At 44.0% G+C, this 13523-nt stretch overlaps 1 protein-coding gene across 1 annotated transcript in view; it reads right to left on the minus strand.

The window, feature by feature from the left end:
- Positions 1 to 8586: 8586 nt before the first annotated feature.
- SEC13 (SEC13 homolog, nuclear pore and COPII coat complex component) overlaps positions 8587 to 13523 on the minus strand; it is a 44232-nt gene continuing 39295 nt past the window's right edge. The window contains exon 9 of the mRNA XM_047780799.1: positions 8587 to 9057. Within this exon, the coding sequence (XP_047636755.1) occupies positions 8944 to 9057 (114 nt within the window). The 3' untranslated portion in view covers positions 8587 to 8943. The remainder of the gene's footprint in view (positions 9058 to 13523) is intronic.

The following is a 13523-nucleotide window of genomic DNA, read 5'->3' on the forward strand; positions in this document are numbered from 1 at the left end:
GGGCTAAAAGCAAATTCAGCCAATTCTCAAAAAGTTATTGAAAACAGGATTGATTAAACCTTGTAGGTCCCAGTATAACACACCTATCCTCCTGGTGAAAAAGCCAAACACAACAGAGTATCGTTTGTTTGAGGGCTGTTATTGAAATAGTCCAAGATTTGCACCATGTGGTAACTAACCCATATACACTTTGCTCACACCTATTCCCAAAGACTACACCTGGTTCTCAGTTTCAGACTTGAAAGGTGCTTTTTTCTGCACTCCTGTTGGAGAAGAATCATAGCAGCTATTTGCCTTTGAATGGTAGGACCCAGAAACACAGGTAGTCCAACAGTGTCGTTGGACAGTCAACAGGGAGTGCCCAGAGGGCAGAAGTCATTGCCTCAGAGATTAAAAATTCCCCTACCATGTTTGGGGAAATGCTGGCCAGGGACCTTAGAAACTTAATACTGGATGACGGACTCTTACTCCAATATGTGGATGAATTGCTCATAGCAAGTCCTCTATATGACAAGTGTCGACAAAATACCATCAGCACCCTGAACTATTTGGCTACTTGTAGATGTAAAGTTGCCCAGAAAAAGGCCCAAGTGTGTAAGCAAGTCACGTATCTGGGTTTTGTCCTTCCCCAAGGACAGTGGAGTCTTTTGCCTGATAGAAAACAGGTAATTGCCGGCTTAGGAACACCCAAGACCCACAGACAACTGAGAGGGTTTCTGGGAATGGCAGGATTCTGTCCGATTTGGATCCCGAACCATAGGCTCATAGTAAAGACCCTCTCTGAGGCTTTAAAAGGACATGATCTTGAGCCCCTTACACGGACTAAAGAGTACCAAACAACCTTTGAAGCAATAAAGACAGTCTCAGCCCTGGCTTTGGGGGACTACTAGACTTAAAGAAACTTTTCAGGAGTTCCCATCGTCACTCAGTGGTTAACAAATCTGACCAGGAACCATGAGGTTGCGGGTTTGATCCCTGGCCTTGCTCAGTGGGTTAAGGATCTGGCATTGCCGTGAGTTGTGGTGCAGGTCGCAGACTTGGCTCGGATCCTGCATTGCTGTCTGTGGCTCTGGTGCAGGCCTGTGGCTACAGCTCTGATTGGACCCCTAGCCTGGGAACCTCCATATGCCACGGGAGCAGCCCAAGAAATGGCAAAAAAAAAAAAAAAAAAAGAAAAAAGAAATCTTTCAAACCGTAAGTCCATGAGAGACAGGGAATAAGTCTCAGGGTATTAATTCAATCTCTGGGGAATATCCCTTTGCCTGTTGCTTAACTTCTCAAAACAACTAGAATAGACTGTGAAGGGATGGCCCCCTTGCCTTTGAGCTGTAGCAGCTGGGTGTGACCTACTTGAGGAAGCTGAGAAGTTTACCCTGGGGTGACCCACTACTGTGTATGTCCCTCACCATGTCCTTTCTTTACTGGAGCAAAAGGGGGGCTATTGGCTGACTTGCTGGAGGATGAGAAAATACCAAGCCATTCTCTTAGACAATCCTTATGGAAGGTCCCTTCAGCCCTGAATCCAGCTACATTGCTCCTGATTGATGCTGCACAATCCCCAGAGCAGGATGGCCTGCACGTCATGGAGCTGGTGTGTTCTAGTGGACCAGACTTGATGGACCAGCCCTTGGCTGAGCTGGATGTGGACCTGTTCACCAGTGGAAGCAGCTTCATGGACCATGGTAGGCGTCACACTGGGTATGCAGTGGTAACCCTATCGGTATTAAGTGGGAGCCCTGCTCCCAGGGAGGGCTCAGAAGGCAGCTATCATTGCTCTGACAAGACCCTGCTGCTCACTGAAGGGAAGCAGGTAAATATACACAGACTCTCATTGTGCATTCTCCATGCTGCACACTCATGGGGATCTGGAAAGAGAGGGGGCTCCTTACTTCAAATAGTAAAGATAAAACCTACTTCTGGAATCTTGTTACTCTTAGAAGCAGTCAATAAGCCCTCACAAGTGGTCAGAATGCACTGTCCAGGGCACCAAAAGGGTGAAACTCATCACAAAGGGCAACTGGTTAGCTGACCAAGCTGTAAAGCAGCAGCAAAGGAAGGTGGTTATCAAGCCATGATGGGGTCACTTCTCCTACAGACTGACTTGTCACAATACCAGCTAGTGTATTTGGAAAAGGACCAGGAGAGGGCCAGAGATTGTTCAGTTTGGACCACACCTCACCTGGCTGGAAATGTAGTACACAAGGAACAGTTTTGATCCCTGAGGTTCTCTTGGACCCTGTGCTGCAGCACATTCATAATAGGGCCCATTAGAGGAGAGATGCCGCCTTACAGTGGATTCAGAAATAGATAATGGGGTCAGACCTACAGTGGATCATCCAGCGAGCTGCTAAGAGTTGCAGGATTTGTGCTAAAAAAAAAACCCCAAAGACTGTTGTCAGACCTCCCCAGATGGGGCACCACACAGAGGAACCTGCCCCACCGGGGACAGGTACACAGACTTGAAATGCCTTGAGCCACAAGAAATCTCCAATTCTTGCTAGAGTTTGTGAATACTTTTTCAGGATGGGTGGAGGCATATCCAACCAGGGAAGGGAACCTCCAAAGTGGTTAAAGGCCTCCTTAAGGAAATTATGCTCCGATTTGGACTACCTAAGGTGATAGGTTTGTTTCTAGCATAACCGAACTAGTGTCTAAAGCACTGCAAATTAATGGGAAGCTACATTCATCCCGGAGACCAAAATCAACAGGAGAAATGAATTAAACACTGAAGAGGAGCATTGCTAAAATATGTCGAGACTATTTAAACCTGGGATAAGGCCTTGTTGGTTGCCCTGCCATGAGTCAGAGTGGCTCCCAGAAGCAGGCTTAAATGAAGCCCCTTTGAAATATGGTGTGGGAAGCCATTCCAGGTGTTTTCCCTGGCAGGGGAATCTATAAATGTTCTGAAAGATCTAGTGGTTGCCAATTATGTTAGAACTCTGGGCACTGTACTAACCTAAGTACATGAGTTTGCTTCTAGCAGGTCTGCCTGTCTAACTGAGGTAGGCTTACATCCTTTCTGACCTGGAGACCGAGTCCTCAAAACCTGGAGAGAAGAAGGGTCTAAGCACCAGCTGACAGCAATGTGGACAGGACCACACGTGGTATCACTTACCACACACTCATCTGTCAGGTTAGTTGGAATAAAGCCACGGGTTCATCACACTCAGGTCAAAGTAGCCCCACTGACATCAGAAAATGACCCAACACCTGAGAAGCCTGGAGAGCAATAAGGTTGTGAACCCTTAGAAGATGTAAGGTGGCTCTTTAAAAAGGATAAGCCATTGTGGTTAGAATTTCCTTGTAGAAGGAATTTCATCAAGTTTAAATAGATGTAGATAAAATGAATTGTATTAATATTCCGGGCCCAAGACTGATCAGTTCCATCTCATGATCACCCCACTGCCCATCATCGCCCCCTTCCCCACAAGATTGTGGAATGGACATTGACAGTGGGGAGTTGTAAGCGAGTGACCACTAGTGGTCCTGCTCAGCCACTGGTCAGCATTGCACTGAGCCCTCCCCCAAACAAGTGATTGTTAGTGAGTGACCGGTGGCTGCTCCCCCTTCCCTTTCTCAGTCAGTATAAAAGGAGCCTGAATTTGGACTGAGGCAAGATGGTTTTCTTGAGATTCTAGTCTGCCATCTTCTTGGTCTGCTGCCTTTCTGATTTAGTTGCTCCAACAACTTGTCTCCAGATTTATTGACCTGTCATGCAGTGGTCAAACTTGGGTTCAGTATCGCACATTTACGATTGTTTCTCTCTCTCTCTCTCTCTCTTTTTTTTTTTTTTGGTCTTTTTGTCTTTCTGTCTTTTTTCTAGGGCTGCATCCGAGGCATACGGAGGTTTCCAGGTTAGGGGTCTAATCGGAGCTGTAGCCACCAGTCTATGCCACAGCCACAGCAATGTGGGATCCGAGCTGCGTCTGTGACCCACACCACAGCTCACGGCAACACCGGATCCTTAGTCCACTGAGTGAGGCCAGTGATCAAACCCCCAACCTCATGGTTCCTAGTCGGATTCATTTCTGCTGTGCCACAATGGGAACTCCTAGGATTGTTGCTTTCTTGACGAATTGACCTTATTATTATGTCCCTCTTTATTTTGTTCCTGTTCTTTCTTTTTCTCCCCATTTCAGGGCTGCATGTGTGGCACATGGAAGTTCCCAGGCTGGGGTTGAATCGGAGCTGCTGGCCTATGCCACAGCCACGGCAATGTGGGATCTGAGCTACATTTGTGATGTATGCCGCAGGTCACGGTAACACCAGAGTCTTAACCCACTGAGTGGGGCCAGGGATTGAACTTGCGTCCTCATGGATACTAATTAGATTTTTAACCTACTGAGCCATGATGGGAACACCTCCATTTTCTTTTTTTGGTGCCCATTTTTGGACTATGTTTATGGTGTCATGCTGCTCTCTACTGGCGTATTCATTATACCCTCTGCTTTATTCTTTTAGTGGTTGACCTAGGATTTGCAACCTCAACATATTAGAGCACATAGTGGATAGTTACGTTTTCCCTTCATATACACTGTAAGACTGGCAACAGAATACTTTGATTTCCCTACTTCCATTATTTGTGCTACTGCCATACATTTTATTGTCGTCACACTGTGTCAACCCCACAATGCACTTTGGATAGTCAGTATTTTTAGAGATTAAAGAAATGAAAAAAGTCTTATGTTTACCTGGATATTTACTATTTCTGATATTCCTTATTCCTTGGTTGTAGATTCACATTTTCTCCTGGTATTTTCCTTCTGCCTGAAGAACTTCCTTTGATGTTTCTTGCATTGCTGCTTTGCTGGTGATTGATTCAGTTTTATTTGAAAAAGCATTTCATCTTGTATTTATTTATTTATATTTTTATTTTTTGTCTTTCTGCCTTTTCTAGGGCCGCTCCTGTGGCATATGAAGGTTCCCAGGCTTAGGGGTCTAATCGGAGCTGTAGCCACCGGCCTATACCAGAGCCACAGCAACGTGGGATCCGAGCTGCATCTGCAACCTACACCACAGCTCACGGCAACACTGGATGCCCAACCCACTGAGCAAGGCCAGGGGTCGAACCCGCAACCTCATGGTTCCTAGTCGGATTCGCCAACCACTGCGCCACGAAGGGAACTCCTGAAAAAGCATTCCATCTTTTTAAAAAAGATTTTCACTAGATATAGAATTCTAAGCTGATGGGTTTTTTCTTTCAGCACTTCAAAGACACTTTTCAGATGGTTTGTATAATTTATGATGAGAAGTTAGCTGCTGTTCTTATTTTGTTGTTTAATTTTATGGCTGCACCCACGGCATGTGGAAGTTTCCACGCCAGAGATTGAATGCACTGTAGGTCACTGCTGTGGCAATGCCAGATCCTTTAACCCACTGTGCCAGGCCAGGGATTGAACCTGTGCTTCCATGGCGACCTGAGCCGCTGCATTTGGATTCTTAACCCATTGTGCCACAGCAGGAACCCCTTAGCTGCCCACCTTGTATTCATTTTTCGATGTGTAACAGGCTTTTTTCTCTAATTTAAAAAGTTGTTTTATTATAGTATGTGCTCATTTCAAGTTACACATAGTTTAGACTGGTTAATATAGTTTCCTGTGTTTCCTTTCTCTGCCAGTTTTTTTTTTGCTCCCTTCAGTCTCTGATGTGTATTTTTCCCTGCAGAAATGGAATGGTTCATTTCTAGAAACTCCAGTTGCAACTTTCTTGCATTCATTTCTTTTACATCCTTTTTTTTTTTGGTCTTTTTGCCTTTTTTAGGGCTGCTCCCATGGCATATGGAGGTTCCCAGGCTAGGGGTCGAATCGGAGCTGTAGCTGTCAAGCCCACGCCAGAGCCACAGCAACACCGGATCCGAGCTGCATCTGCAACCCACACCACAGCTCACGGCAACACCAGATCCTTAACCCTCTGAGCAAGGCCAGGGATCGAACCCATAACCTCATGGTTCTTAGTCGGATTTATTAACCGCTGAGACATGACAGGAACTCCTTTTACCTTCTTGAACATATTTATACCTCTTTTTAAGGTAGTCATCTAATTCTATGGTCTGTTATTTCTGAATCTGGGTCTATTAATTTTTTTCTTTTCCTGATTATGAGTCATATTCCTGCTTCTTTGCATGCCTGGTAATTTGGGGTTGGGTGATGTACGTTGTGAATTCTATGCTGTCAAATGCTGAATTTTTTTTGTTGTTAAAGAGCGTTGGGCTTGGATCTGGCACAAGGCTTGCTCTTAAAATCTGGAGCGGCCTTTACTCTAGACCTAATTTAAGGTGTACTCTTAAAGCATAGTCTTTCTTGGGACTTGACCTAATGCCCTGTGATTGTGAAGATGTTGGACTCTAGTTCTTGGGAACATGAACCACTCCCACTCTGTGAGTTGCATGAATTGTTTAGTCTATTGCTTTTCTATATGCAGGTTAGTCCTGGGTCAAAATTCTGGGAAGACCCATCAGCAGATCCCAGGAGCTCGTGTCTCCAAAGCAGCACCCTCTTTTCAAGTACTCTGCTCTGCAAGTGCTGGCTTAGCCTTCTCAGCTCTGGATTCTGTGTTCTGGTCCTTTCCTGGAAACTGCCACCAGGTGAAAGCTGGAGCAATTATGGTGACCCCCTCATTTGTTTGCCTTTTTCTGGAAAAACACTGACAGAAACACTGAAAACAGTTGTTTCATGTATTTTTTTTGTGTGTGTTTTCTAGTCATTTATCATGTAAGGGAAGCTCTTGGCATTATAAATTCTTTATGTGTAGAAATGGAAATATGCCCCCTAGTCATTTTGAATTCACTTTTCAATGAAAGCGTGGGTGACAGTCCTCACCCATGGCTTGCTGAGTTTTCCACTGAGAACAGATGCACATTTGACGGTAATTCTTGGTTTCCTGACTCATGTATTTTAGATTCGTTTCTGCAGAGCCATGATGGGAACTCCTGTTTCCTGACTCAAAGAACCATTAAAAGTTTCCTTTTTCTCTATGCTGATCCTACACAGGTATTATGCTATAAATAACTGGGCCCTGCTCCTTGATATTCTAGAGTTTGAGGGGCCACCTTAATGTCTGAGGGCTTCTTTCACTGTCCTAGTTGCTTTGTTTTTAGGAAAAGATTGAAAAACAATGTGGCTGCTACCACCTTCTTTCCCTAACCAGAACTCTGTATCTTTTAAACTACCCTTACATCCATTTGGACTTGGCAACTGCTCTGGAAGATTGATACAACATGGTCTTTCCACCTGAGTGGCCTATTTTGCTGTAACAATGTGGGGTATTTATCTCACTCTAGGAATGGCTAACATGTTACCACCTTAAGCATAAACTGTTCACCAGAGTAATTTCATTTACTTCCAGAGAATTTTAAGTGATCTTGGTGGTGTAGGCTGTAAATAGCACCTGTGGCCAGGAGCCCAATGACTTGTCACTGTGCGACATGGGACCAGTCCCTTCTCATTATTCATTTGTTGATGGTGGCAGGCCCTGTGAGGAAGACCAGCTCTGCTCTTAGGAGCACAGAGCTTATAAGGGAAGGCAGAAATGTAGAGCGAAGTAGGGGTCAGTGGAATTGGGTCGACTGCGAAGTATGTGCAAAGGTGCTTTCTTGAACTGTTTCACATCTGAATAATGGGTGGAAAGAAGCAGCAATTTTCATAATGTTTTCTAGAGGCTGGGATTTTGTAGAACAACTTGGGAGGCAAAGTGGGCCAGACCCCGACCCCTCTAGCCTCATTTCAAAGTATTTCCACTGTTCCATTGGATATGTTATGATCTAAGATTTCAAAACAGACTGCGCTGCTGAAAGGCAGACAAGAAACAGACACAGCCTCCTGCAGCTGAGTGGCTGACCTTTCATCTAAGTGCTCACATAAAGGCCTGGTATGAGCTCCACCGAGGACAGCGGTGCTCCTTCCCTGATTCCACCCGAGAGGTTTCCAAGGTAAGAAGGGTGAGGAGACCAGTGCTGGCCTTAGCATGTGGTGGTGGACAGGCCTGGGCTAGTCTGGACCTCCTTGCCAGTTTCCTCACCAGTAAGTCGGGGTTATGAGCCTACACAGGTTTGCTGGGCTGCCTTATGTATGAGATGTCCAAGTTTGTGCCACTTAACGCAGGTCTCAGTAAATGCCAGCTAGTGTGACTACTGACTCAGGTCCCAGGGCCTCTGCTGAGAGGTGATAGTTGGTTCAGGGTCAGTGAGGACCAGAACTGTGCTCTCCATCACAGGCTCCTCCTTCCACTGACAAGGCAGTAAACGTGGTGAGTTGTGCCTACCTTCCTGGTCAGTCTCCTAACTCCTACAGACTTCGTCTCTGTCCACGGCAGAGGATGTGCACTCAGGGTAAGTAGCAGAGCTGGGCCACAGGCCCCTCCCTGAAGGTGCAGTTGAGTGCTCCTCTTACACCGCTCCATATGGTGCCTTTAGCATCAACTGAGTCACAAAAAATCTTAAAATCTTAAATAGTGATTAACCAGCTCTATGGATGGGGTTTCTTCACGCCCACAAGGACCTGGGTTCTTGGGAAATGCTGTTCTAGGACACTGACCAACAACAGTTAAAATGAGGGCTGTAGGGCAGGGTTAGGATAATGCGGGAAGAGCTATAAGCAATATGAGTTTATTTAATAATTATTCTGAAAACAATCCCCCCCTCCCCACCACAAATGATGTCTGAACCGAAAAGGTACATAAAAGTGACCAAAAATACTTTAAAATAATAAATTTGAAGGTCATTCGTAGTTTTTCCCCTCATAACAAGAGTGCATTCAGCTGGACAAGAAATTACAAACCACATTAGATCATGTTAAGGCAGATGATCAATCTGGTTGCATTTAGTATGACTCCCGGGAGAGTGAGCCTGTGGGAGTTTGGCATTCTTCCTCCTAGCTGTTTGGTCAGTTGGCCCAGGAGGGGCAGTCCTGGAGGCGGCAGGTGAAGAGCCAGGCCCGGCCTGTCTTGTCACTGCTCGTTCTGCTGACCCTCTGTGATTGAAGTGGACACGGAACCCTGGCCCTTGTTGACATCACTGATGCACACCCACTGCCCGTCGACCGACTCCTTCCACAGGGTCACCTGCAAGCCAGCACCCACACAACTTGTTAGAGGTGTGCCCTGTTGTCCTCCTCTCCCCGGTTGCCTAAAGACAGCCAAGATCTCCTGCAGGAACCAGAGCTTACAGCCTTGGGGGTAAACTCAGCACTGATCTTGGTTCCCCCCCCCCCCAAATCCCCACAAAATGGAAGTAAAGGAGTAAAAATTCACACCCAGAAAGGAGTAAGAATGTTGTCATGAAAATGGTGACACAATTGGTCATAACTGTTCCTAGCTTTACTCTCTCTCAGAAGAACTAACCACTACTCATGGATGAGACACCACTGAGCAAATCCTACAACGTATGAGTGAGGCTGACATACCCCCTGCACCACAGAGACTGAGACCTGCTGCATACTGATCACATCTCTTCCTGACGTTGGCACAGCACCAGGCAGAGGACTTCTGTGAGGCCAGGGCCCCTCCAGTGGAACACGAGCCCAAGGGTGACATCCAGAGCCCTTGCCTCAGCACTGTGGTCATCACTGCAGGAGCTGCTACACTAGATATGCCCCACGGGGATGGTAGGTGAGTCTGAGGCCCCAGTGTGTGAAACTGATCCAACACTAGCACTCAGTTCTCGGCAGAGCCTGAGGTCCCAGCTGCAGAGCCCAAGCCGTAGTAGCAAGAGCAGCTTTCATCATCTGCAGGACTGCCCCGGGAACTGTGTGGCGTGCAGGTCTATCTAATTTGGTCCCTAAACAAGATTTGCTGCACCTGGTCCACCTACAGTGCAAGAGCTGAGTCACAGCTCTACCTGCTGTAGATGCCCGCTCCCTACTCCCCTCCCCTCAAAGTTGGCCTGGGAAAAATTTGGGAGTTGCCTGAAATGTGGGCCCTCTAAGACCTACCGAGGCTGTACTCCTGAACTGCAGCTTCCCTGCTGCCATCAGAAAGGCTCCTGAGAACACCTGGAAGCCATGGTGACCCAGCAACTGAGCAGGGGGGCAGAGCTGATCACACCCAGAGTGAAACCAGGGACTCTGTTCAGCTCCCCACACAACAAGCCATGCATGGTCTGGGTCCCATCCTACTGCATTGCCAGGGCAGGAAATCCAATTCACAAGTCCTACTTATTGCTGAATAGAGGAGCCAGCCAACTGTCTAGTAAGCCTAACCAGAGAAGCCAGGCAACTGAGAAGCCTTTACTACAACTGCACTTGGGCAGGGACCTAAGCTGCCCATCCTATCCAGCTGATCTCTAGTCAGTGGCACACTGAGTTGACACAATTGCCTCACCCCAAAACAGACCTTAACAGCAGGTCCTACCTGCCCAAGGACATTATCAGCAGACATAGCCAGAAACCCAAACTGAGCTGGCTAGTCAAGAACAGCCTCTACCAAAGCAAACTTGTATGGTATGGAAGAAGAGACAACTGTTCCAATATAGGGGGTCAAGATCACAAAAAAGCCCCCACTTAAATACGAGACCACTAAAGGAAACCAATACAGCTTTAATAATGGATCCTAAAGAAACAGATCTGTCACCTATTAGACATTTAAAATAATCCTCTTCAAGAAGTTTGGTGAACTACAAGAACACAGACAACTGAACAAAATAGGAAAACAATGCATGCATGAATAAGATGAGAAGTTTGACCAAAACCATAAATAAATACAGTCTAAGTGAAGTTAAGAATTCAATATAGCCTCAAAAGCAGACCTGACCATGCAGAAGAAAGAATCAGTGACCTGGACAATAAGATAACTGGAATTATCCAAAGGAGCAAAAAGAGTGAAGAATGTCTACAGACATAATATGGGAATTCCAGAAGAGAAAAGGACAGAAAATATATTTAAAGCAATAATGATTGAAGAAGCCAAAAGAAACCCAAGTAGACTGAATCTGAATAGGGCCACACTGAGATACATGAGAATTAAAAGTCAACAACAAGAGTGAAGGAAGGCATCCTCACAAGACTCTTGACAGATTTCTCAAGATAAACTTCTCAAGCCAGAACAGGAGGGAATTACATATTCGATACTGAAAGAAAAAACTCCTGTTAACCAAGAATACTATACCTTGTAAAGCTGTCTTTCAGAAATGAAGGAGGGATAAAGACTTTCCTGAATAAACAAAATCTGAGGGAATTCACTATCACCAGACCTGCCTTGCAAGAAATGCTAAAGGGAATTTTGTGAGTGGAAAGAAAAGGACACTAATTAAATCACAGAAACTTAAGAAGGCAATCAATATAAAACTCACTGGTGATGGTAAATACATAGTCAAAGTTGAATTCTATACGGTAAGTGAATTATATATCACTTACAACTCCAGTTCTCAATAGCTTAAAATGTGAGGGGGTGGGAAGTAAAAACATAAAGTTGAGGAATTATACTGAAACTAAAATTATAGCACTCACTTTAAACAATTACAATCACAAGGAAAAACACAAAATAAGATAAAAAGTCATCTAAGCACACTGATACTGCAAGGTATCAAAACACAAAAAAAGATAGCAGGATAAAGAACAATGGATTTACAAAATCAGAAAATAATGGAAAAAAAAGGGCAGTAAATCCTTACTTATCAATAATTAAATGTAAATAGATCAAATGTGAATAGATTAATTCTCCAATAATAAGATAGAGAATGGCTAAATGGATTAAAAAAACTCCAAGATCCAACAATATGACACCTATCACTTTAGCTTTAAAGACAAATATATACTAAGAGTAAAGGGACAGGAAGAATTATTTCGAACAAACAGATACCCTAACCCATGCCACCCTCAACCTCCCAAAAGAGGACAGGGGCAGCTACATATTGGTATCAGAGAAAATAGACTTTAAAAATGATAAAAAGAGACAAAGAATATCATTATATAATGACAAAGGGTTCAATATATTAAGGAAATACTCAACACCAAAGCATCTAAACCCACAAAACAAAGTTAAATAAATAGCAATCTGATAATTGCTGGAGACCTTAATACCCTACTCTCAACAGATAAATCATCCAGAGAATCAATAAGGAAACCACATAGGTGAACAACGCTACAGACCAAAAAAACCTAACAGATATATAGCGAATATTTTTCTAGGATACACCATATGTTAGGCCACAAAACAAGTCTTAGTAATAAATTCAAGATGACTGAAATACCAAGTATATTCTCTAACTACAGTGGTATGAAATCAGTAACAAGAAGAAAACTGGGAAATTCATAAATACATGGAAATTAAATGGCACTCACCTGATCAAAGAAGGAATTAAAGGGAAATAAAATAACCTCAAGATCAACAAAAAATAGAAATACCACATACCAAAACTTATGGGCAGCAGCAAGAGTTCTAAGAAGGAAGTTCCTGGCCATAAATGCCTACATTAAAAAGAATCCAAATAAACAACCTAACTTTATACCTTAGGGAATTAGAAGAGGAAAAACAAACCGAGCTCAGTTGCAGAAGGAAACAGAGTAGTAGAAATGAATAGAGAATAAGAAAAGAACCAAACTAAGAGTTCTCCAAAAAGATAATCAAAACTAACCAATCTTTAGACTAATCAGGGAAAAAAGAGAGGACCCAAATCAACAAAATTATAAATGGAAACTGATACATTTCAACTAATACCAAAGAATCATAAGAGGCTACTATGAAACCTTGATAACCTACAAGAAATGGAAAATTCTCAGAAATACACAAATTTGGAGTTCCCATTGTGGCTCAGTGGTAATGAACACAACTAGCATCCATGAGTATGTGGGCTTGATCTTTGGCTCTGCTCAGTGAGTTAAGGATCCTGCATTTCTGTGAGATGTGGTGTAGGTTGGCTCAGATCTGGTGTTGCTGTGGTGTAGGCTGGCAGCTATAGCTCAGATTCTACCTCTAGCCTGGGAAACTCCATATGCTGTGGGTGTGGCCCTAAAAAGAAAAAAAAAAACAAACTACCAAGACTAACTCAGAAAGAAATAGAAACTGAACAGACCAATTACTAAATCGAATCAGTAATCAAAAATCTCCCAAAGAACAAAAGCCAGCCCAGGACTGGAAGGCTTCACTGGTGAATTTCACCAACACTTCATCAAATTCCTTGGAAAAAAAAAAAAAAAGAGAGAGAGAGAGAAGAAAACACTCTCAAGCCAATTTATGATAGAAGATCATATATAGTAATTCCACCCAATATCATAATGGCAAAAGGCTGAAAGCTTTTCCTCTAAAATCAGGACCAATACAAGGGTGCCCACTCTCACCACTCCTATTGGACACAGTACTTGAAATCCTTGCCAGAGTAATCAGGCAAGTAAAAGAAAAGGCATCTAAATTAGAAGTGAAATTAACATACCAAAATCAGCATTTCTATACACTAACAACAAGTGAATGAAAACAAAAACAACCCATTTACAGTAGCATCAAAAACAGTAGAATATGAGAATTTCCACTGGGGCTCAGTAGGTTAAGAACCTGACTAGTATTCATGAGGATGCAGGTCTGACCCCTGGCCTCAC

This window comes from Phacochoerus africanus, chromosome 1 (genome assembly GCF_016906955.1).
Source record: "Phacochoerus africanus isolate WHEZ1 chromosome 1, ROS_Pafr_v1, whole genome shotgun sequence".
NCBI lineage: Eukaryota > Metazoa > Chordata > Mammalia > Artiodactyla > Suidae > Phacochoerus > Phacochoerus africanus.